Here is a 27,019-nt window from a genome sequence, read left to right as displayed (position 1 = left end):
TCTGAGCTGAAGAGCTATATATTCAACTCCTCCTTTATGTTTTTTCCACTAGATGTCTTACGAGCATCTCAAATAACATAGAGCTTTTTATTCCTCTCAGTTCCCAGATGGTTCCAAGGCCAAGTCTCCTCACCTGAGTACCCATCAACAATATCTGTACCTGTCATTCAACCAGGAATTAAGCATTAATACCTCTCATTCCTCAACTGTACCTTCAAGCCATCAACTAGTAATGTTTATTCTGTCTTTAAAATGTTATCTTGCATCTTTCCACTTCTTTCCATCCTACCCTATTGTAAGTCATTATCATTTCTCATCTGAATTAATGGAGAGCTTTCTACTCATCTCCACACTTCCGTCCTTTCAGCAATCCTCCCCAATCCATCCCTCACCCAGCAGAGCTGTTGTGGTCCTAACATACAAATCTGATTATATTTCTATCCCTTGCTTAACATCCTCCCATTGCACTTAGGATCAAGTGTATTGTGTTATTTTATGAGAGAAATTCACTCATTAGAGTTGAGCTTTGGGAAAATTGCTTCTCATAGCCTCCGTTTCCAGAGTGCTGATGTAGGTAGGTTCAATTACAAGAATTCTGGTGTAAATTCCTTGTGGAATGAAGGAGCATATAAAGAAATGAAGTCTAGGTATCACTTCTTGGATTCATGGATTATCTAGTTAGTGAGCCAAACCAAAGCAATCGGAAGAAAAACTAAAACTATGAAGTGCCAGAGAGGATGCAAAATGTATCTATTCTTTCCTGACAGCATTACAGATGCCTTGAGTATGCACTATTATGTAAAAGATGGCTACTGGTTTTCAGGGGTTATAATCCATTCCTCAGCAGTTTGCTCATACATAGAAAAAGTAGTCAGTTACCCTGGGGTGAGTAATCCCATTTTCCCGGTGGTAATACTCCTCCCAGTTTCTTCCATAGAATAACACAATAGAGCTCAGCTCAGAGCCTAATACCAATGGGACATATCTGCTCCAGATTTGGAACTCACACAGCAGAGTGCATTTGGCAGTAATTAAGTAGATGCTTTTATATCTCTTTCAAAGGTTACCAGCAGTGAAAATGACTACACATAAATTCTTATTAAGAAATCCTGATTAATGAGACCAAGTTAGCTCAAATCAGCCAAGTTATCCCTTCATAATTTAATGATTTTCCCCAAATTAGTATGACTTCAGTGCCCTTTAAAGTCAGTTTAAATTTTTAAAAATCTCAAGTAATAGGAAACCTACACTTAGTCCCAACGGAGACAGGAAAGCTGCTATAAGAAGTTATAGTTCATAATTCCTTATACTCTGCTTCATAGTGAATTTTCACACACCTCAGCATCAAGCTGTAGAAAGCTGACTTACTAGCAATTTCAAGAGAAAATAAAGAAGAGGGAAGCCAAAGGACAGAAGGCACTTATACTGTAACTGAGCAGTAAGCCTGAATGACTTGTAGGGAATCTTTGACCCCCTAAGAATCATATAAGGAATGAAATCTGTTTGCTTTATAAATAATCTTTCTTTCCATAAAGTTAATAAGTTTCTTAGACAGTGGTGCCCCATACAGAATGGCAATTCTCGATCACAATTGTTTGGTAGTGTTCTTATAATTATCTTTCATAGATGATGGAGAGATAATGGAGTTGGACCTCGGATAAGAGAACTATTTTCCAGGGTACAGAACTCTGTGTGTGTACGAAGTCCTCCCAGTCCTTGGGGAAAACATTCCAAGGCCCCCAGGGGATGCTGGAAACCACAGATACTATTAAACTTGACATTTATTCTAGTTTTCTCTATATACACATAGCTAAGATAAAGTTTAATTTTATAAACTAAGCACAGTGGGAGACTAAAACTAATAGAATAATTATAACAATATAATGTAGTAAAGTTACATGACAATGGTCTATCTTGAGAGTCAAGACAAACACAGATATTTTCAGAAGCGTAACTGAGACCACAGGAGTGTGTGACTGCTGTGTGACTTGCTCTCTATACTTGCCATGCTATTCTTTCTCCCTCTCCAAGAACAAGGGTGGGATCTTAGTTCTTTGAATCCCAGCTTGTAGCAGGGTACTGAGCCAGAGAGCAGGCATACTGCACATGTCCGTTGAGTCAGAGGGGCCTGAACAAGGCAGGAAAAGGAGAGCAGAGCCATCAAACTACGCCCTGTGCTTTCTATGCTGCTTCAATAAGTTAATAACAATGTGCTGCCAATGGTTGATCAGCTCTCAGAAGTACCACATGTGAAGGCCATTCTTTGGAGTATCTGCTCAGCTCACAGTCAGTCCCTGGATGGGTCATCATGTCTACACCAGCTAACTCAAATAACACTGCCTCAATCTGAGTGGATGGAGGGGGCAGACACCTGTTTTAGTTTGGGGCCAAATTCTCTCTCTCCAGGACTCTTAACTCTAGAGGAGACACACAGAGCTCAGGACTGTGGTGTGGAGACACTACCAAAGGCAAAACTCAAGGCTAAGTGGTTCAGAACTCCCTTCTGCTAGCAGCTCTGGGGATGCCTGGGTGCCTTCCCTTCAGTCTTAGTTGTATGACTCCTTTCATAAGAGTCTGTGCGACATCCTTGTATTCTTATGACACACTCCTTTTGAGTTAGACTGGCTACAGCTTATTTTAATTGCTTGAAACTCAACAATATAGTTCTCATTTTATTTTGAATACATACATTTATTTAACAGATATTTGTACTGTGGATACAAAAACGATTAAAACACATTTCCTGCCACTGATGGTATTGGCAGTTAGTGAGGAACACAGCAGAGGGGACCTCTTGCCAAATCTCAGTGTGTATGTAACATAGGAAAGAAATAAATCTTTTTTGTTTGAAGTCACTGAGAATTAGGGCTGTTTGTTACTGAAGCGTAACTGAGTCTATTCCTCACGGACTGAGTCTGTTCTGAGTCAAGCTACACAAGTTTACAATAATTTTTAAAAAGCTATCTTTATACCTTATTCATAATAGCTAAAAATTAGAAACAACCCAAAATGCCCATGGACCTATACATGAGAATGGATCTACACAGGATCCACAGAAGAACAGATCTACACATTTTGTATATTACAGTAAAATACAAAATTACTTTAAGGAGTAATTTTAGGAAAAAACTTTTGCTAAATACAACATGGATAAATCTCAAAACCACTATGTTGATTGAAAGAAATAAGACGTGAAAAAATAAATACTATTTGATTCTATTTGTATTAAGTTCAAAAACTGTCACAACTAACCCAGAGTGACAGAAATCAGGAAGCTCTTTATTCTGGGGGAAGGAGGGAGTGATTAGACGGTGGCACCCACAGACTTTGGGTATGACTAAATACTCTGTATGTTTGTTTTGGGTGAAGATTACACAGGTTATGCAATTATCAAAACTCAACAAACTAAACACTTAAAATCTGTTGTGCTGAGTATAAATTATGCTACAACTGAAAAATAGATCTGTGATTATATGTAGTAAAGGAAAACAACTAGGCTATCCTGGAAAGAAATCTAGGCAAAGGTACAGAGAGATTGAGAAAAAATACAGATTATATCACTGATAACTTATAGATAAGATACAGAACAGCTTTAACAATCTTGGTTTCTTAACCTATGAAATTGGGATAATATCTACTAGCTGAGTTGTTGTGAGATAATGCAAAGGGTAAAGTGCAATAACAGTTAAAATTTTATGTTTTATGGTTTCATGATATTGAGCCTTAGATGTTTAAACTTCCAGGCTCCACGTCTTCAGTTAACTAAAGGCACCAAGACTAATGGTTTCATTCTAAAGGCTTTATTCTTTCTCCTAGTTCCTTGTCCCCAGCCTAATTCTTGTACCTTTTGAATTGCCTGGATCATAAAAAGAGTGCCCCTACTGGTTTCCTTGTTCTGTTTTTTTTTTTTTCTGCATCTAAATCAATTGAAATCATTCCCTTCTCAACTGTGAAAACTATCCCCTAGAAACAAGCCTGAAGATGGAACCTGAAGAACCCATGTCCAAGAGCTCCCTTTATTGGTGCTTGTTTTGTAATTACTTATTTGCACGTCTTACAATTCTTGGAGAACTTCATAACTTGTGGCTTTGCATAGCATCTACCATACAGTAGGTCCTCAGTAAATATTTGCATTTGTTTAGGAAGTTTGGACTCAGTTCCTGCCCACATCACTCTACCTGGGTAGCATCAGCAGGTTCTTGCTGCACCTACTTCTCTAATAGCAGCCACTCCCTGCTGAATTTCTAAACTAATTACATGGTTTCTCAGCAACTGCATCCTGTTCTTTAAGGATACTTTACATTTTTAGAGGCACATACATGTCATATACAGAGATTTGTTGATTCAATTGCATATTTTTTATCCATTAAAATTATAAACACAATTCAAACTGTAACAAGGGGTTTATTAACATGTCTTTAAAGCATTACTTCAACAACCCTTGACTAATTCCCAAAGAGAAATACAAAAGATGCTCTAAGATAAACTCTAGAGGAACATGACAAATTGTGGTCAAAAGAAGAATTAATGGGCTATAAACACAACAAATTTATGTTTCTGGGAAGCTCAGTGAGCAATTTCTGAATGAGGAAAAATAAAAGATGCTACCAATGTAAATGAAGCGTGTTTGTGTGTTTGTAGAATGCCATACTTTTCATTTACAAGGTCTGAGATTTCTCCAATGGGTATTTCTACTTTTAAAAGGGAAAGTGTATCCCATCCAAAAATTCGTAGAGCTAAACAGCCAAAACAATTTTGAAAAAGAACTAATTTGGAGGAGGTCTCACGCTTCCTGGCTTCAAAACTTAATACAAAGCTACAGTAATCAGAGCCATGTGGTACTGGCATAAAGATATATGGATGCCATAGAACAGACAGTCCAGAAATTAACATTTATATGATTAAATGATTCTCAAGGAGAATAGCAAGACATTCAACAAGGGAAATGAAGATTTTTTCAACAATTAGTGCTGAAAAAACTGGATAATCACATGCAAAAAGAATAAGGTAGATCCTTCCTTTATACTATATATAAAAATTAGTTAAAAATGGATCAAAATGCTAGGTGCAGTGGCACATGCCTGTAATCCCAGCAGTTCAGGAGGCTGAGGTAGGAGGATAGTGAGTTCAAAGTCAGCCTCAGCAACTCAGTGAGACCCTGTCTCTAGATAAAACACACACACACACACACACACACACACACACACACAAAAGGCTGAGGATATGGCTCAAAGGTTAAATGCTCCTGGGTTCAATTCCTGGTACACAAAAAAAGAGGGATCAAAGACCTAAAAATAAGAAATAAAATAGAAAATTCTTAGAAGAAACACATGGAGAAAAAAGCCTGTGACATTGGATCTTAATAATGATTTATTTTAAATGACACCAAAAGCACAGGCAACAAAAGCAAAAATAGACAAATGGGATTACATCAAAATTTGAAACATTCTTCATCAAACACAACCAACAGAGTGAAAAGGCAACCTATGGAATAAGAGAAAATATTTGCAAATCATGTTTCAGAATACAGAAATACTTCTACAACTCAATAACAATCATAACAAAATTAGCAACCTGATTTAAAAAACAGGGAAAGGATATGAATAGACATTTCTCCAAAGAAAATATACAAACAACCAATAAGCACACGAAAAGGTGTTCAATATCTCTAATCATCAGTGAAATGCAAATCCAGATCATGATGAGAAACCCCTGTTCACTCATTAGAATGGCGAAAAAGGCAGAAAACAAGTACTGGCAAGGATGTGAGGAAACGGGAACCTTGTACACTGTTGGTGGGAAAAATAAAAATGGTGCAGCTCCCAGGAAAAACAGGATGGAGGCTTCTCAGAATATTAAAAAATGAATACTCATACAACCTAGCAATTTTACTTGTGGGTCTATAGCCAGAGGAATTCAAAGCAGCATTTCAAAGGAAATATTACAAATGAATGTTCACAGCAGCATCATTTCCAACAGCCAAAAGGTGAAATCAACTCAAGTATTCATTAATGGATGAAAGGATTTAAAAAAAAAAAGTGGCACATACACAAGATGGAATATACATACAATGGAATATTATTCAAACTTAAAAAGGAGGGAAATTCTGATAGATGCTACAACATGAATGAATCTTGTTAACACACTAAGTGAAATAAGCTGGTTAGGCAAAGAACACATATGGCAGGATTCTGCTGTGTGGAGGTACCTAGTACAGACACATTCAGAGACAGACAGTGGAACAGTGATTGCCAAGGGTGAAGAGAGGAATGGGAGGTTTTGTCATGGATAAAGAATTACAGTTTTTTTAAAAAAAAAGAATTACAGTTTTAGAAGATGAAAATGTTCTGCAGATGGACGGTACTGAAGGGTGAACAATGTGAATGCATTTAATTCCTCTCAACTATAAACTTTAAATGGCCAAGATGATAAATTTCGTGTTATATGTATTTCACCACAATGTTTTTAAAATGAACTGATAAAGAAACAGAAAGTAGGGGTTGGGGTTGTGGCTCAGTGGTAGAGCACTCAACTAGTATTTGTGAGGCACTGGGTTCGGTCCTCAGCAACACATAAAACATAAATAAATAAAAATAAAGGTATCGTGTCCATATACAACTACAAAAAAATTAACAAAAAGAAAAAGAAAGTAAATGGTGATGGGAATAATGTTGGACTTATTGAGATTACTATTTAAAATCACTATTTTCTTTAGGACTGTTCTGGTCCTACCTCTTCAAAATGTACTCTCACCAAACCTAGAGGATTTTATTCTGTGCTAAAAGCAGAAGTTTGGGGCCTGCATTTATCATGAAATGCTAACTAGGTTGGTTTAGGTGACTTTTTTTTCCCTCCAACCTCTTCTAAAACAATTCCAACTACAATCTAAATCTAGATGCACACACTACAAAAATGTTGAATAAACAAGGACAGAGGAACCCAACAGGCACAAATATTATTTTCTGACTACTAACTTGAGTGATTCAAGACACTTGGGAAAACAAAAAAAAAAGCAAAAACAACTTTACAACTGGAACATGACATTGAATTAACATTCAGCCAGAAAAACCTCATACAAATGACCTGAAAGTAACATATAAGACAAAGCAAATCATTACAGCTCAATGGGAACTAAATTCCTTTCTGAAAAGATGCCAGGAGCTATCCCTAACTATATGAACAGAATGAGTAGTTTCCAACTCACAAATGGAAGAAGCAATCAAAAAGCTGGATGTGCTGAGCAGAGACAAAGTTCAATGACAGTGGACTTATGAATTCTATTTTCTTGGCATGCCAATGTCAATCACTAACAAGAGCTGCTGACAGTAACTCAGCATCCAGACCCACATTTTAAAAGGTGCCCCCAGGCATGTTCTAAATTAATTGTTACAGTTGCACAGAGGAAAAGGTGGCTTAAAAAATGTTTGGCAGTACAAACTGGCAGGAAGGTTGAGGTAGGGAGTCTAGGACTGGATGGGGTGGAGGAGTTAGCCAAATAAGCTTCTCAGAGCCATTCTTTCTAAAAGATAGTATAGTAGATGCCCTTAGCCATTCCCCTCTTATGCCTGGCTGAAAAAGCCCAAATGTTCAGATATCCAACCCATGTGCTGGGAAGGTGACCCTCCCCACAGAGATTGGCTCAGGATAAGTTTTGATTCCTCTGCCATAACCATGCTGATCCTGTTTCCAGAGCCAATAAATGGTTTGGCAATAGGAGGCATGCTGTGGAGACCTGTTCAGAGGTCCTATGCTCTGCTAAAGGTGTTTCAAAGACAAAAACTTCTGAGAATGGAGACTAAATGCCTGCCTGTGACAAGAAAATGCACAGAGGAAACTAAATTTCTCACTCTGGTTACTCATGTCCTGTTCAGAAAGCTCTACTTTTACAATCCTTCCTATTTAATAGGATTCTTTGTCAGCAAGCAAGAGAAATGAATTTGGGCCAATGTAAGATCCCAATACTGGGATCTCAAAATAAAGAAGGGCTATAGGACCAGGCTGGGAATAGTTTTGAACTAAGAGACCTCCAGAGAACAAGGAAGCAGGAAGCAAAGTAACGTCATTGCAGGAACATTTGATCAGGACACTGTGGTCAATGGGAATAAACACCATTCATATACATATCATTCACATTATTAGCTTCCAATTCTAAGCCTAAGGTCTCCCATTGTCCAAGCTGAGGTCACATGAACACTTACTGGCCGCAACTCAGCAGTGAAAGAAGGAGCGGGCTCTTTCAGCTTCCACTGGGAGATAGGCATCTGGATTTGTTATTTTTACTGTCCCACCATGTGTATATGCACGCACATGTGTGCTTATGCTGTGAACATGTGTGTATACACGTGTCTGCATGTGGAAGGTACACTAAAGGAAACAGGCAATTTCCAGGACAAAGAACATATGTCAGAGATATGTATGTATATTTGCATATGTATGCATGTGTGTGTATGTCTATGTGGATGGACAGAGAGAGAGTGTGTGGTGCTGGGAACTGATCCCAGGGCCTTGCACATGCTAGGCAAGTGCTCTGCCACTTAACTGTAACTCCATCCTCATAGGCATAAACATCAACCAGCAAACAAGGAAAAAATGCCCATATCATCCCTAATGACCACAGGTGTTTCTGAGTGCCAAAAGGGATGAAACAAATAGTCATAATTCCTATAAGCTATATGCTGGTACTGTTAAGGAATGGGCATAGCAAATAAAAATTCTCTTTATGAAATAATAAAACTGATTTTCAAAGATACTTTATGAGTTATCTAAGAAAGATAAGGGATAGAGTGATTGCCTAGAGGTATAAGGTCCTAGGTTCAATCACCAGCACTGTATAAGAGAACATTAAAAAGAGAGAGAGGGAGGGAGGGAGGGAGGGGGAGGGGGAGAGAGAGAGAGAGAAAGAAAGAAAGACGGACTTCTTTTTGGTTTTAGTACTTTATCTAATTCACTGAATTCACCTAACTCATAAATGGCCCTATAAAATATTTGGTCATTCCAGATTGGCTTAAATCACCCTCAAAAGAAAAAAAGAATATAGCTATTATGGATATTAGAAAGAATATGCCATAGGCTTAAGATGATTCCAGAAATGTATGACCCAGTGGAATCATAACTGTATTAAATGTACAAGTTCCCCAGGTTATAGTATTTCAAAGGGAACAGTGCTTCTCACTTGGATGTACCTTTCAATGTCTGACAAAATATGGAAATACAAAACATTCTAACTCTACTTTATCCTTGATGACAAGCCTATAACTTCTAGTTACAAGAGTTGATAGTTTGTTATTATTTAACATGGATAGTGCTATACAGGAAACAAGTACTGCAAGAACTGAGGTGAGAATGGGCATTTCAGAGTACTCCGAGAGACTCTGCGGGTCTCCCACATGGTGTCACTAACCAGAGACAGAAGATCCTTGAAGCCGCCGGAGTGTCTCTGCTTCCTTCCTCCTTGCAACTCCTGGAAGGGTTCAGGGCTAATGACAGGCCACCTCCTCAACACTTCTGGTCAAACATACCACGTGTGTTATTTTATTGTGCATTTGAAAATGGCACTGCATTCTTTAATGGTGCACGAAAGTCAAGAAGATGTCTCCTTCCCAGATTCCAAATAATGAACTTACACAGCTGGACCATTTAATGGTTCTCTCCTAAGAAAGGACTGCTTTTCTCCTACAAGTACATGTTCAGATGCACTGGACATAACACCTAGTTCTGGAAACTTTGGGTTTCTATACGTGCTGTGACTTTGCTTTTATCCTTCAGGTCTTAGTTAACCTGTTGAGTTCTATCACCACAAATGTGGGACATGAATAAAAACTTAAATTGAATAAATACATCACTTATAGTAACTTTTGAAGTGAATATTATGCATTTAGAGTTCTGTTCTTTTGAGAAAAGAAACAGGTGAACGATTACAGTGTTTGAATTATATATATGGTAGGCATATCATACGAAAAGATATATAAAGGATATGTAAGATTATGATTTCCACCCTATTTTAAGCCTCCTGTGTTAATTTCACTGACATGTTCACAGAATCAAACATTTGGGACTTAATGTGTTAAGCATCTGTCTCTGTGACTTCTTCCCATAGGCCCCAAAGACAAGGTTAGCTGCGTCTTCTGTGCATTCCTACAGCACAGCAGGACCTCTCTCACTGGATAAAGCACTAGATTGTGGCCTATTCTCTGTCTCCATTTTTTAAAAAATATATATATTTTTAGTTGTAGTTGGACATTTATTTATTTATTTTTATGTGGTGCTGAGGATCGAACCCAGTGCCTCGCATGGCTAGACAAGCGCTCTGCGGCTGAGCCACAACCCCAGCCCTTCAGTCTCCATTTTTAGCAGAGACTGTGTTCTCCGCCTCACTGACTTCACACAATCAGCACAAGCAGGCACTCGGGGGATACCTGCTGAATAAATGAACGACTTTCTTCATGAAAGTAAAACTTGTGCAGTGCAAACAGTCTTTTTTCCCTATTTATCAAAGCTAGATTTCATGAATCAAGAGTATAATACAGGTTTTAAAATCCAGCATTCAAGTTCCATCTTCAGAGGGTCATCATCCTAGTGATGACTCTGACAGTCACATTAATTTCAACTCAATATCCTTTTTCAGGGATATGGCCAGAGGACAATGGGCCACACTGTGTTTTTAATTACAAACAAGACATATGTTCAATCGATACAGTAAGGTGGACCCCCTGGTGAGTTCACTTTTACTCAGGAGGGCTTGACAGCCAGCACTAAATCTTTCCGAGGGTTTCAGTTTCATTTGGCCTCCTTTAGCCCCAGGAGTTTTTACACAGTACACATTTTCCACATGTAATTAAGTAATGGAGAGTGAGTTGTTATACATGACATTTAATTTTCGATAGTGGGGGAAGGTATGACAAGAGCTGCAGGCAAGATCATTAATCTCCTTGGATCCCTGCACTGCCAAATGCAGCAATTCCTTCTTCATCGTACTGATAGAGGTCTCCTTCTGTACTTAAATTGGTTTGCTCATGTAGAGGGGATAATGCCAAACAGGAAAACCCATAGAATTAAATGTGTGGTACACTGTAAGAACACAGACTGTGATGCACATCTGGATGATGCAAAGTTAAATACTTTAGTATATGAGAATTGACATGTTTAGGATACAATCTACAGGACTGTGGAAATCTAATGATGTAAAAAGAAAGAGGAAAAATGACGATGTAAGCTATGTATATATAACTTGTTAATTTTCACTAATGACCCATAGATCCCTTGCAAATGACAAATCAATTAGTGTATGAATAAATACATGTGTTAAGAGAATATGACAAGGACATGATCACACAAGTGTACATCACTATAGACGGCCTTTAGTTAATTAAAGTATTGTGCACAGCAGAGTTTAACAGCTTTTTGAGATTACTGCTAATCTCACTTCAAAACCTGTGGCCAGTGTCTGTTTTTATTTCAGTTGTCAAAAAATTTGAAAAAGAGCTGCCACGATATAAAAGGCAAGATTTTCTGTATAATGGAAAGGCACACTGAATAATAATTTCAACTAAGGAAGGAAATTTTGCCAGTAGAAACACTAACAGCTTTAGAGACTAGTTTTCAAAGTAACCTTGTAACACAGTACAAGTGACACAGAGTTCATAATTATAATCCCATTTGTGGTGCTGAGATGATTCAAGTGTCTAGCTCCTGAAACTTGTTAAAAAATCAATTTTTACTTGTTTCTGGATTTGGTTTCAAAATAGGCAAAATTGGGGTTTTTATAACAATAGTTGGAAAGTGGTAATATATAAGGCAGAGGTGAAAAGGTACTATCTAGGTACATAATGAGCTAGACAAACAATCTGAATATGCAGGCCACCAAGTATAACAGGATGCAAATTTACCATTTTAACCCTATTGGTTACATACAGGTCCCAATGTATAAATAGGACAGAAATCTACCATGTGTCCCCAGAGTATCCATAAAGGTCACTACATATAAAGAGGATGCAAATCTACTATCATTACTCCCCATTAGTCATATGCAGACTTGAGGAGCAATAAAATATTTTATTCTTTGCATTAAGTGCCTCAAATTCTGACACTATTTGATATTACTCACCCAGGTAAAATCTATTATATTTTATAATCGATTATATTTTATAATAGATATGGGGATTCCTTTGTGTTAATTAGGTTTTTCTTTATGAATGTGATTCACTTAAAAAATATTCAACACTATGGAGTTACAAAAGTAAACAGAGGGGAAAAGTATATAAGAGACAATGATTCTTTTTTTTTTTTTCTTATCCTTCTTCCTTTTTTTCTGGTTTCTCTTCCTTCCTTCCTCTTTCTCCTTTCACCCTTTTTTTTTTTTTTGCCATAATCATAATCATCACCATAATGGCAAACATTGTTGAGTCCATGTGGACTAGTAATTTATATGAACTAATACATTAGAGAGTTTATGAGATGGCTATACCAGACCCATACTACGGAGTCAGGAAATTGACCACGCTCCCTTAGCTGGGGTTCTATAGAGCTGGGATTCAAGTCCAGACAGGATGAATCCAGGGTTTCTTTTCTCAATCACAAAGTCTTTTAATTCAGCCAGGCTTTAGGAAAGAAAGCTATCTCTTTAAGGAAGAAAGAATGTCAGAAGAACAGTTCCTCCTTTATGGCAACTTAAGCATTAATTAAATTTTGGCACACAAATTATCAGATATACGTCTACTCAACAAAAAGCTATCAATTGTGTGTACATCTCTCCTGGTTCAATTTAAACTCATGGTCACAAAGTGAATATGACAATTGATTACTCAGAAACACTCCTATGTCTTTTTTCTTTCTATAAAAGAATACATAAAGATCTTCCAAACTTAAGTGAATTTGGTACAATAATAGGAAGAGGGACTGAGTCCTCAAGAATTTTGTTGAATACTGAGTTCAATAAATAAGTAAATAAATGTATATATTTAAATCTGTGCAATTATAATAACAGTAACTGAACTATGATTGCTGCTTTTGGAAATAGTCTACAATTGTTTTGTTGGAGCTAAAAAGGAAATTTTTTTCAATAGTTTTCTGAATGCTCATTATTTGTTAGGCATTATAATTGAATGACTTTGTAAGAAATGTGCGTTCTATGGTCTGAATGCTTGTGTTTTCCTCCAAGTTCATATGTTGACACCTAATCCCCAACATGAAAATATGAGGAAAGAGGTGCAGCCCTCAGGAAAGGGATTAGTTCCCTTGTAAAAGGGGCCTCAGGGAACCCCGCCTGCCACATGAAGAAGACCCAACAGCAGACACCGAAATAAGACAGGAAGCGGGGCCCTCAACAGAAACCAGGTCTGCCAGCACCTTGATCTCAGACTTCCCAACATTCCTAACTTTGAGAAATAAATTTCTGTTGTTTATAAGACACAGTTTATGGCATTTGTCATTGCAGCCAGAATGGACTAATATATTTCATAATTAAGTATTTTGAATGTACATGGATATTTCTAAATCACTGAAAATCACTTCAATAAATAAGCATTTAGCAGCACCATCAATTTACTCAGCAAATTATTTTCTTGACTGATTCTGCTCTGTTCTGAACAACTGAAATTGAAATCTGACACTAAATCAATGGGGCCTTATTGTGTTTATTAAAATTCTACTCAGCTTTCTCTTCTGTATTCTATATAATTTTAAATCATTTAAGCTTTCTTCATTGAAGGAAAAGGGTACTCTTTCCTAAATGCTGCATTTTATTACATTATTTCCTCTGGATCTGATTCAATTTTTTTTTCTCTCTATTAAAATAGGATAGCCCAGAACTGGGAATAAAGACCTCACAGATGCTGAAGAGGTTGCAGTAATGTCAACAGCAACACTTGCAGCAGCATCCACCACTCAATACTAAACCCTATAGAGTGACATTGTTAGAAACGTATCTTAGTCCATTTTCCATTACTACAATAAAATATCTAAGAATGGGAAACTCATAAAGAAAAGAGGCTTGTTTAGTTTTCAGTTTTAGAGGCTGAAAGTCCAAATAGCATTATACTGGCGGCTCTGACAAAAGCCTCGTGACAGATTGTATCACAGTGGGAGTGTGTAAGAGAGGCAGAAATCACATGGGGAGGCAGGATGCGTCTTCTTCCTTCATTTTTTTCATTTTTCCTTTTTCCTTTTGCAGTGCTCTGGGTTGAAACCAGACCTTGTGTATGCCTGGCACGTAATGTACCACTGAGCTATACCCCCAGCCCAGGCTTATTCTATGATTTGCTCTCAAGAGAACTACCACAGAGTCCCTTGAGAACCACCTTAATTCCTCCTGAGGGTGGGGTCCCCAGTGACCTATCAATTTCCACTAGGCCTCACCTTTTCCAGGTCCCCCTTCCTTTTAACATATCCACACTGGGGTCGAAGCTTCCAACCACGATCCCTGAGGGACACACTCAAACCACATCCAGACCACAGCAGTGCCTCACACACCTTCTCACGCAGTCCTCACACAGCTTTAGATGACGTCCTCACACCTAGACCCATTACTTGTGTGGACCTCTCTTGCAGACGACATCTAACATGGCTGAATTTTCTTCAAAATTGTTTAAGTTTTATCATCTAATTCTCATTCAACCCCTGACAAGAGGAACAAGGGAACCAAAAATGGAGAAGGTGCCAATAGAGCACATCAAGGTGAGCAAGTCTGAAGGGGTAGCCTGAACATACAAGGGCACATGAGAAGGAAGAAAGCTCTCCTGCTTTTTTTTTTTTTTTTTTTTAAAAACAGGGATTTAAACCCAAGGGCACTTAACCACTGAGCCACTTCCCTGGCCCCCACCCCACTTTAAAAAAAAAAAAATTATTTAGAAACAGGGTCTTGCTGAGTTTCTTAAGGCCTCACTAAGATGCTGAGGCTGGCTTTTAACTCTTAATCTTCCTGCCTCAGCCTCCCAAGCTGTTGGGATTATAGGCATGCGCCACCACGTTTGGCAACGTTTCCTCCCTTATTAGTAAGGTAGAAAATTAGGAAGTCAGAAAGGACCACCAGGTAGGAGACAAGGGCTCCAGAGCAGGACTGCTTCAGAAGAAAAGTAGCAAGTCCAGGTGAGGCTGAATATCTACATGGGAAGGAATATTTCAATACTGGGAACGAAAGTACCCTCTAATCCCAGTGTTTCCTGTGATTGGCAACTAATGAGAAAGGGAAGAACAAGACAAATTATAAAATAGCAGCTAACATTACTATATGTTCAACATTATGTTGACATTTAAACTTTTTGAAATATCCCAGTGAAAGAGGTAGGGCTTTGCTATCCCCACTTTACAGATGATAACCAAGGCCTAGAGGGCGACATTAATGAATAGGGCTAGTTACATCACTTAAAAACAATTCAGATTTACTTATCATTTCATCCAAATAACAGAGAATTAAAGAACCTCATTCTACTGCTGATGTGGCAATAATGGCTACTCTGATTCACTTACACCACAAGGGCTCAGTCAGGTAGCAAGTCAGGTTGGGTAAATGTGGCCCCCCAAACACACACCATTCTCAATGGCAGAGTTGACATCTCCTCACTCTGGATCTCTCACCAGCACTCTTAATAAGCTCCCCAAACTTTCCTGGGTTGTTTCCTGCTGATTCTCTGATGAAGACGTTAGTGAGTCCACAGATGGTGCCAGGAGAAATTATATTTATATACACAGTAACCAAATCCAGCAAGGTAAGAATTTTTAATAATGGAAACATAAATAGTGACCTCAACTCCCAATTCTATCATGTAAAACAAAATAAAACAAAACAAAACAATCAAACAAGAAAAATCCCATAGTTAAAAACAACTGTACTTTTCATAATGTGACAGAAAAGGAAAAGATATTTTTAGAAAAGACAGCGATTTTCTTACACAAACCAAAACTAAAATAATATTACACCAATAAAAACATCTTTAGAAGAGACTATAGATTTTAGAAAACCAGACCTATCTATATCTTACCTGATGAAAACAAGCTTGACCTTGGATGGGGCAGTCTTAATAATGGCAGATGCATTTTGGTGACTTCTTCCATAGAGGATCTGATTATTTATCTGTTTGAGAGGAAAAAAAAATGTACTTGAACAAACACCATCTGTATATTTTATGTAAAATATGTTTATATACATTTACAAGTCTATATGTATGTATTTGGAACTAAGTAATAAAGTTTTCCTTTTTTTTTTTTTTTTTTTTTTAATTTCCTTCAGTGCTGGGGATTAAACCCAGGGCCTTATGCATGCTTTGTAAGTGCTTTACCACTAAGCCACACTCCCATCGCAAGACTATTAGTTTTCAAGGATTATATGTAGGTCTGAATAAGGCTAAAAATCTTTATTCTTTTTAGTACAAACACTAATTCTAAGCAGCCATAAGAATCTCATAAGTTCAATTTTGACTACAGTTAAAAAGAACATAAGTTCTTGATTGTTTCACTAAACAGTAGTTGAGCTCAATGCAAAAACTTTATGATACATATTTCATTTCCTACAGCTTTTCCAGATTCCTAAAAAATGCAGAAAACAGACTAAACTATAGTATTCACCAGAGCTCTGGAGGACCCATTAAACGTGATTCTGTAAATGTGTCAAGGTTATTACACAGCATAAATTTTGCTACCCCCGAGGAGATAAATATGTATTCCCGTTTTAAGTCAAATTGTAGATCAAATGCATACAAATATTTTACAGTAGACAATCAATGAGCCATTTGTTCATGTCTAAGATGAGGAATTTTTAAACTTGATTGCTGTCACCTACATATGATCTAAAAACATGAGATATAAAGTTTTCCATTCTAGATGTTCCCACTGATAGCCTGTGAGGATAGCTATAATCATTCTCTTATTTTATATCATTGAATTAATAATTGCTCTTACATTTTGGCTTTATCTCTCTCTAATGAGCAATTAATAATAGTATACTATTATAGTAACCTTATTAACTGTGACCTTGATAATTTCTACTTTTTAAAACATAGTACAATATACTCTATAAGGGATAATAAAAAGGTATCAAAGACTTTAGTAATCAGAACCTACTTTGTCTGCCCATGATGTCTCTGAAATTTTGCATTTGAAAATACACCTGACAAATCTTTGAAGACACAAAAGTATCTTTTTTTGTCACAACAGTTAAAATGAGAGAGCAGATATAAGTGAGCGCTTCAAAAGCTGGAATGAAAGTATAATGTTTGTAACTGTCTTGAAAGAAGCTTGTCCATCACCTTGCCAAAAGAGGCTGAGCCAGGCTTCATACCCAGGGCTGTTGTGGTGACCAGCTTGAGTTACCTCTTCATTCTACCTGCTATCTATCAGGCCTCCTGCTTCACCAAGCTCTCGATCTCACAGGAATCTGTTTTTTCACAATGTCATTTCTCTGGGACTCAGTTTCCTCCCCTCTAAAAGGAATTTAAGTACCTACTTCACAGAACTGTTCTGAGAATTAGAAGGGGCAATGCTTTTGCATTTTATTTATAGTGCTCTTAATACCCAATAATTCTTTTTGTGTTCAAAACCATTCATCTGTTTTTAGTTATAATATCATGCATTTAGAAATGTGTCCACTCTCCAGATTATATATTCTCTACAAATATTTTCTGTTTTCATGGTGTAATTTTTATATAATTAGTTTGTGTGGGTGCATGTGTGTGGTGTGCAAACCAGGTCCCAAAATAGCATGTTATATGTAAAACCTAATTTTATATAAATTATATGTATATGCATTATACACACACACACACACACACATATATGCAGATAGATATCAATCTATATCTTTTTATAAGGGATGCTGGAGATTGAGCCCTGGGCCTTGCACATGCTAAGCATGTACTCTACCATTGTGCTACACACCCAATTTATATATATCTTCTTACCTAATTTAGTTATTTAACTAAGGGAAATGGCTGGAGAAATAATGTAGTCATTAAAAGTAATGTGAAAAAGCATACTTAACGACATAGGAAACGTCCAAAATGTATTAAGCAGCAAAACCAGGTTCCAGGATAGTATGTCTAGTCTGATCATGTTTTTTGCTAATCATATTTTCCAACGTCATTAACTTACAAAGAACTACAAACAAGAGTCGTTAAATCATATTTGTAAATGAGATGACATGTGGAACAAACCTGATTCAAAGCCTGCACTCAGATAACTGTTTGCGAATGTTTTCTCCCTTGTGCCTGGCCTCTGCATCCAGTGAGCCTTTTCTAAACCAAACCTATTTAAGCCTGCCTTTGAACTCCATGACACTAGGCTTAAGAAAATTTCTTATTGTGCTTGAATGCTGGCAGAGCATGGAAAAGCATCAGTGCAGGTACACAACATTTATTGAGTTGAGCTAAGCTCCTGAGGGCAGAAACTGGCATGTACCTCTTGGTATTTCCTAGATTGGCGTGCACAGCTTGTACACAGTGGTGCTCAGTGAGGATATGACGAACTGCAGAGCCTTGCGTGAAAGTGGCGCTTAATCAACTGCCAGTATGCTTCCTTTGACATGGGATCCAGCCTTCAAAACGATTGAAGTTTAAAAAAATTGGTTTTGATCAGCAAAAAGCTTGAGCATTTTATATATATATCTCGCACTGTTTCAGGTTCACAGCCATTCCTACTTTTTAGCCATGAACCTCCATTTTGACAGAATAGACTATATGGTACTATAATCTTAAGAGGGAAAAATAATATCCCAAGTGAAGAAAGCAGTTTGTTAATTTTAATTTACTTAAGAGTGAACGCACAGTTCTGCCTTTCATGATGCTGTTTGCAAATGCTCAGAGGCTCTGGCAGGAGGAAGGCCTTCACTGCTGCTGTTTCTTCCAGTGCCAGCTACTGTGAACGGGACTGCTCCCTGCCAGTGCTCAGAGGCTCTGGGAAGCTGCTGTGCAGTGGGAAACTGGGAACAGAGCAAGAAACTCAAGACAGAGAGAAACGTGCCCTTATGGATTAAATCTCTGGGTAAAGAACATCCAAGACAAAGCCTCATTCTGCCCTTAAAAATGACACATGAGCAACTCTGAGTTTTAGGAGAGGCAGCTTTCCTTTTTGTTTTTGTATTGAAATTAAAGGTAGATGGCTTCCAACTACATAAGCAGTTTTTATATTTCCTCCTTCCTAAATGAAGTACTCCAGAGAAAATTCAGTAAGCAATTAGAAAGAATGATTCATTTTGTGCACAATTAACTTTAGACTGCCTCTGATTACTAAGAAACTGCTGTTTTCTGAGGGCACTATTTAAACAACAGATGTCTGTGATCTTCTAAGCACAGCATAGGCAAAAAACAAAGTCTCTACACCTCCCCCATAGTCTTTCAGGTTAAAGATAATCAATGACTACCCCTTACTGAGGGCTTACTGGGGCACAACACTGCCAGACTCTTCAATGTGTAGTATCTCATTTTAAATCTCAGACCAGCCAGGGTATTATTTTTTTTAACTAAATTATGAAATTGAAACAGAAAAGCTGAACAATTTGCCAAGGTAATTTAGTGATGAGCTTAAAAGATTGTAATCCTAGGGCACACCAAAGTCACATGGCTGTAAGACACACTTCAAAAGACAAAAAAAAAAAAAAAAATCAGATGATTTTTTGAGGCCATCTTCATAACATGCCTATAAACTTTGATCAGTAACAGAAGGTGCCAGGCAGCTCCCATTTTAGGCCCTGGGCTTCTGAGATGAAGAGGTCAACACCAGTAGAGGAAATGTCCAGTGGCTGACTGGGAGGCTTTCTAAAGGCCCAAATGTAGTATGGAGTCTTGCGGGCTGTGTTTTTCTCTTCTGACGAACAGACTACACCCTGAACAATTATTAAACCTCTTGATATTTTTTCCCACTACATGAATATATACAGATTGAGCATCCTTTTGGCTTTTTCTGATCCAAATCAAAGGAAAACAATTAAAATATTTCATTTGGGGGCAAATACTGCCCCTGTCCCTTCATAATCTGAGTGACCATTCAGATAACCTAGACAATGGGCAAACATCATTAAGTTCTACTTATTTCAAGTAAACACAGAAATAGAGAAGATAAGTGCCTTTCCCAAAGTATTCTCCTTTTAAAGGTGAGTCAATGATATAAGGGAAGAATAAAAGCATTGTTGAGACGTGTCCTTATCTTTAATATTATCCTCTAATCAAGTTGGAACTCTAACGAATTGGAATAGGATCCTTATAAGAGGAGACACAAGAATACAGCAAGGAGCCCGTTTGCAAACCAGGAAGGGGCTTTACCAGGAAACAAACTGACCAGCACCTTGTTCTTGGGCTTCTAGCTTCCAAAACAGTAAGAAATAAATATCTGTTGTTTAAGCTGTCCAGTGCCTGACATTTGTTACAGAAGCCCAAGTTGACTTATACAGTCATTTGAACTAATTTCTGTTCCTTGCAATTGAAAAGTCTCCACTGATACAGCTCTTGAGGCCCCTTCTAATTCTGAAAATTAATACATCTAAGTGACATAACTTATCTCTCAGATATTCAGAAATTATCCCTTAGCATCCTTAAGGAGAAAGAAGAAAGATAAAAAGGCTCCCTGTCCAAAGGGGCTTTCTGTGCTTTTCACCTAGATGCTGATTTTCTTTTCTGTTTTGGACTTTCTCTTCTGATTACTGTCAAAGAGGGTCTTCTGAGACTTCCAGATAGATAGTAACTTCTGTCTCAGCTCCATGATCTCTGGTCCCAGAAAGGTGATAACCTTTCATCTGATGGGTAAGTTAGTTCACTTTTTTCCAGGTTCTAAATTTTCAATTCAGTGAGTAAATTATAACAGCTTTGGGTAATGAGGTCCACAACCCCAAATGAGATACACCTGTATTTGCAAAACTTGTATAAAACAGGTCTTCATTGCATTTAATTTTTGCCCTTGTGGCTTGGTTTCTGCTATTGTAGAGGGAAAAAGAGCAAAGGCCTGTTATAAGGTAAATCCCCGATATATCAAATATGGGAGACAACTGAAATATTTCAAAGTTTGTGTTGGAAGTAGAATGAGGGTTAATCCAGCAAAGATTCAGCAAAGTAAATGCTGAAAATTCTTTTCTAATACTACATAAATTTTCACTTTAAAGATCTTTAATGAGATTTGTTTCAATAAAATTAATTATTCAAAAAATATTATGAAGAGACAGTTTTAAATACTCTTAATTTTCCATAGTTCAACTGAACATGAATATAAATTTATGCTGCAAAGCAGCTCAATTAAATCTATTCAAAAGACATATCAAGTTGGAAGTAAAAGTTAATTAAGCTAGGGTTGAAAATATTAATTATACAAAAATTAAAATTTAGTTCAAGTAACAGATCTGCCTGAGGTTTGAACATCATGTCATAATTTATTACACTCAATAATAACCCTGCTGATGCTTTTTTTAAAAAGCAAAAGACTTTACTATGAAAAGTGATAATTATTAGAAGCTGAGTTGAAATTCACATTACTTAAATTGCTGATAATGATATTGAGTCCTTTTCCTTACTTTCATATATCCTGAATTTCACAATTTAAGACATTAAAATATACAGTTTAATTTTGTCTTTATCTCTTTTATTAAATAAAACACACATGCAGGAAAACCCAAACAATTCCTAAGTGCTTAAGATGATGAATAATCTCACACATTAACTTTTAATCTAATTAATTCCACTTCTAAAGATTTATCCTAAAATATTAAAAATTCAGACATCAAAATGTCTATCATGGATATACTTTTAATAGGGGAAAAAACTTACATTTCTTCAACAAAAGGCTTGTTGTATTCATGGTCAAATGTCAACAAATGGAACATCATTCCATTAAAAGGAGGTGAGGGATGTGCTATATCTCTGGATGGGTTGCAAAAACAACACTTTTGGGTGAAAAAAGTAATGAATATCATGTGACCTACTTATTAGTCACATGATTGTCATAAAAGTTCCTGTGTGGATGTAAAGGAAGCTTGTGACTGCCTCTACTATGTCAAAGCCAGTATCTCTGACAGTGGGATTTCCACTGTTCAATACTAATTTCTTATAATTACACCATTTAATAAGCAATATACAAGGCACACACGCTACTCACCTGCACATGTACATGTACACCTTAAATATACTACTTCATTTATCTCACTAATCAGCAGAGGAGTGCTTTATTACATCTTTATACATGGAGAAATTGGGGCTTAGTAAGTTCAAGGAATTTGACCAATATAACACATATACAGCCAGAATTTACAGCCAGTTCTCTTTGAGTCTAGAAGCCTAGCTTGTTAATAATAGAAAAAAATCCTTGAGGGTATTTATCTGGGGTGAAAAAAAGAAGCCATAGGCTAAGTAACTCATTTATAATCCTATGAAATATTAATTCCAACTTATAAGGCTCACAAAATAGAAACCCCAGATCAAGAAATATTCCAAAAAAGTGTAATAGTCATGTTGTGTACCTTGTATTTGCTCCCTTATTCAACAGTCACTGCACACTTGATAAAAATACAGGAATTTCTGTTGCTGTCATCATGATAGCTGCCATATACCGAACAGATAACAGATTTTCTAAAAGCTACTTTGTAAGAATGACTTTATTGAGTCAGTTATGGTCCCAGCCCTCAAGCACCTGGTACTCTAACAAATGACACAAATCCTGGAAACAAATAATTGCATCGCCCTGGAAACAAATAATTGCATTGCCATATGGTGGATGTGGGCATAAAGCAAGCAGCAGCCATCTCTTCTCAGAGCAGGCAGCAGGACAGCAGGTTAGCAGGCGTGGAAGGAGGTGAGTGGCACTAGGTTGGGGATAAGCAGGTGAGACGAATGCAGGTGTGAAACTTGTCTCTTTCCAGGAAACACAGGTACCTCAGTGCAGCTTTTTGGGCAGGCACAGAGAAGTAGACTAATGTATAAATAAAGACTTTGCAGACTTTCAGAATATTTTTTCTTCCCCAAAAGCTGGGCTAGGAGTCCCATGATGAAGACACTCTCTTTCCAAACCACTGCTTCAGTTCTGAGAGGAGGAAAGGGTTACCAAGGCGAGGGGTGGAACAGGGAAGGTGACCAACATTCACAGGAAAACACAGTCCCACAATAATGAGCAAAGAATTTTGGAGAATTTATCACATTTTTTTTCCTCAAAAAAGAAAAAATTAATATACATCAAGGAGCAAGTTCTTAGTACTTTGGACAAAATAGCAGGCTTTAAGGACTAAATATAACAGATGCAGTGCTAAAATGAGATTTGCCACAACTTTGATTTAATCTATTGCTTGTTCAGGACAACGTTCCCAAAGGATCATATTCATTTAAAAGGCTTAAGCATGAGAGATTTCTTTTTTCTCAAACATTCAAACACAATTGAAATATTTTCTATTTTCTCTTCTTCTTCCTTTTTTTTTTTTTTTTTTTTTTTTTTTTGTACTAGGGGTTGAACCCAGGGCACTTTACCACTGAGTTACATCCCTAGCCCTTTTTAATTTTTCACTTTGAGACAGGGTCTCACTAAATTGCTTAGGGCCTTGCTAAGTTGCTGAGGCTGGTTTTGAATTTGTGATCTTTCTGCCTCAGCCTCCTGAGCCACTGGGATTACAGGCATGTACCATCATGCTTGGCTCTAAATTGAAATATTTTCTAATGGCAGATTAATAGTAATATGTAACTTATTTCTTTCTAAAGATGTATTTGGTGCATTAGGAAAATAGCACGATACTCTTTTGAATCCTAGACCCCTGCCATAAGTAGAAAAATATTAACTTTAAAAAAGTGAATGGAGAAATAGGTTTATATATTGCTTTGATTTTTAGTGTTTCTGTAGAATTTGCCTGAATTACTATAGGTTGGTTCACTTGAACAAATAATGTAGTTGCCTACTGTTAATTTCCTATTGCCTTGGGGTTATGGTATGTAGTTCAATGGTAGAGCAAGTGCTTAGCATGGGTGAGTCCCTGGGTTCAATCCTTAGAGACAGAAGGAAGAAAAGAAAGGAGGGAGTAAGGAAGGATGCTAAATACAATCCAACTTCAAAACCAATTAAGAATTATTTTGATCTAGCAAATCTTAGCATTAGTGCACATGTAAAAATCTTGTCTTTGGGAGTGGTTTTATTCCTCCTACCACAGGTCTACTTTACAAATCTCTATTGGTGCAAAGTGACTAATGTCCCCCAAAGAGGGACTTATAAGCCCAGTATCAGGACCACCAGTATCCTGGTGGGTTCCCTCAGCCTTGGTACATGTGATTGCAGACTTTGGGATAGATAAAGGGTAAAGAGAATGGATGAAAAGGCACCTCAACAAAGCAACTATCACAACACAGTGAAAAACAGAGCCATAAAAAAATTAACAAACCAAATACAAATCTAACATCATTCTGCATTTTCAGAACTTGGTTTCATTTTTGCCCAATGTCCTTGGTCAAGCACCCACCAGCATTTTCTACATTCATGAGATACATTTATTGGTATTAAAACTGTTAAAATAAAAACCAAACTTCTGTTTTGCTAGGAATGGAACATGACCCAGCTATCCCACTCCTTGATATTTATCTAGAAGAGCTAAAATCAGCATACTACAGTGATGCAGCCATATTGATGTTTACAGCAGCACAATTCACAATAGCCAAGTTACGAAACCAGCCCAGGTACCCGTCAACAGATGAATAGATTAAGAAAATGTGGTTATACATACACAATGGAGTTTTCCTCAGCCATGAAGAAGAACTAAATTATGGCATTTGCTAGTAAATGGATGGAACTGAAGAACAACATGCTAAGTGAAATAAGCCAGACTCAGAAAGTCAAGGGTCCAATGTTTTCTCCCACGTGGAAGCTAGAGCAAAGGGGAAACAAGGGTGTGGTAGGGCAGATATCACAAAGGGAAGGTTAATGGAGTAGGAGACTGAGAGGGAGGGAGGAGGAATGGGAAAGGGGAGGAAATGCAAAATGAATGACAAAATGACATTACGTGTGTATATAAATATACCACAGTGAATTCCAACTTTACATGTATCTATAAAGCAACAATTAAAAATAAATGCATGAGTGGAAAGGAGACCAGTCGAGGAAGGGCCAGAGGGGGAAGGAGGAGCAGAGAGAAGAAAGGGACGCCAGGGACTGAAATGGAGTAAATTAAACTCTGTGCATGTATGATTACGTCAACATGAACCCAACTGTTATATAGGACTATAATGTACTAAGAAAAGCATAAGAAGACTGCTGTTTTGACCACAAGTCACACATAACTGTGATGATAAAGAAATCAAGCACTCGATGATTACCCAGTGCAGTGCACTCCCCAGCAAGAGTACAGAGGAATTAAAAATGGATCAGAAGTCTCTGGCTTCCAAACTGCTCATGGTTCTCAAATTAAAATCACAAAAAAGAAGGGGAGGAGAGCCTGCCGGCAACACCAGCAGACACCAGACAGGACAGTGAAATGAGTCAGAACTTAGGATGGTAACTTCCTAAAGTTTTAAAAACACATAAACCACCACCCCCATAAGGCCAGAGAGTACACTGCTCCATTTTTTTCCAGGAAAACATAATAACTGGCGTTGGCTGATTATGATCAATGCGGTCTCGGTCCCGGCCTCCCAGGTGTAGTGTTCCTGTCCTGCCACCTCTAGATACAGCTGTTTCCAATTGCTGCTCTGCTTCTGCTGCCAGCTTCTGCTGCCACAGTGGCTGCCTGTGACTGTCCTGTCTGGCACTGGATGGCCCCGGGGGTGACCTGCTTCCTTTCACTGTGCATATTGTTCTCATGTCCACTGGGTAGTTTCTCATGCTTCCTCAAACTGCCTTCATCAGAAAATGACTTCCCACATGCTTGACAGGCAAAGTGCTCCTGATGGTGATTGTAAAGCAAATACTCAAGCTCCATGTTCACCTGGTGTCTTGGGCTCTTGTTCACCTGGTGTCTGTTCATCATTCAAAGAACTCATCCCATCACTGAATGTTAAGGCTTGAGGGGTCTGGTACCCCAAGTCTTTGGACTCTGGAGTCTCCACAGACTCTTTCTGGCTGTAGCAAAATTTACTTTTTTTTTTTTTTTTTTTTTTGTGAGGGTGGGTACCAGGGATTGAACTCAGGAGCACTCTATAACTGAGTCACATCCCCAGCCTTATGTTTTTTGGGGTTTTTTTTGTATTTTATTTAGAGACAGGGTCTTACCAAGTTGCTTAGCACCTAGCCATTGCTGAGGCTGGCTTTGAACTCCAGATCCTCCTTCCTGGGTCAGCTTCCTGAGCCATAGTGATTACAGGCATGCACCACCATGCCGGGCAACAATTTACTTTTTGAACTTCCTCACTTCCCAGCTCTTTCAAAACCACTTCCTGAACCCTAAGCATAGTTGTAGATGACCTGTCCTTCTGACCTGGGGCGGGGAGGGGGTGCCTTCTACTGTATCATTGGAAAAACTGTCATCCTAATCCCCAATTTCTTCCATAGCATCATTGGAGATAATGGGTGTCAGCAGTAGCTCCAATGGGGAGGTTTATTTTGAGGTAATACTCTTTGGCCATTATTTTCATTGGGACTAGACACAACTTGCTTCTTAGAACAGGGCTTAGCCAAAAATTGGATAGCAAGAATCTGATCCATTAACATCTTCCTTTTTCATAGAAATCTCTGCTGTGTGCATGTAGCTCAGGACCTCTTCAAATTTATCAGAGCAAAGAAAATTTGTATTACTGAAGAGTTATGTACTTCAAACATCTTGAGCTTTTTAAAGGAGGCACTGCAAGCAGTGAGAACACATCTGTGTGCTCTGAATTTCACATCTTCAACCACAATAGCAATATCACAAAATTCTCCTTCCAGGCATTATTCATTTGGTGTTTTCAGAAACAGTGCTTTATGATCATTATCATTATATTTAATGGTTTCAGATATACTGATGAAAAACTCCATGAACAACCTAGGCAATTATCTTAACGCCTTAAATACCCAAATCTTCAGATCAGAATAACTGATCAGGGGCACACCTGACCTGCCTCCTGGAACAGCCAAGGACACTCATGTGGACTTCCCATGTTCACTAGCACACAGC

At 37.7% G+C, this 27,019-nt stretch overlaps 1 protein-coding gene and 1 pseudogene across 7 annotated transcripts in view; both read right to left on the bottom strand.

Annotated features, from left to right (window-relative positions):
* Positions 1–27,019, bottom strand: part of Patj (PATJ crumbs cell polarity complex component) — a 387,785-nt gene that overhangs the window by 138,973 nt on the left and 221,793 nt on the right. For all 7 annotated transcript variants that reach the window (XM_071617901.1, XM_071617905.1, XM_071617899.1 and 4 more), the window contains exon 29: positions 15,975–16,066. In XM_071617901.1, the coding sequence (XP_071474002.1) occupies positions 15,975–16,066 (92 nt within the window). The remainder of the gene's footprint in view (positions 1–15,974; positions 16,067–27,019) is intronic.
* On the bottom strand, positions 25,592–26,880 carry LOC114100283 (zinc finger and BTB domain-containing protein 14 pseudogene; annotated as a pseudogene).

The sequence above is a fragment of the Marmota flaviventris genome, chromosome 10 (genome assembly GCF_047511675.1).
Source record: "Marmota flaviventris isolate mMarFla1 chromosome 10, mMarFla1.hap1, whole genome shotgun sequence".
Lineage (NCBI taxonomy): Eukaryota > Metazoa > Chordata > Mammalia > Rodentia > Sciuridae > Marmota > Marmota flaviventris.
Note: the sequence above shows the minus strand (reverse complement) of the source record. Positions and strands in the feature narration are given on the sequence as shown.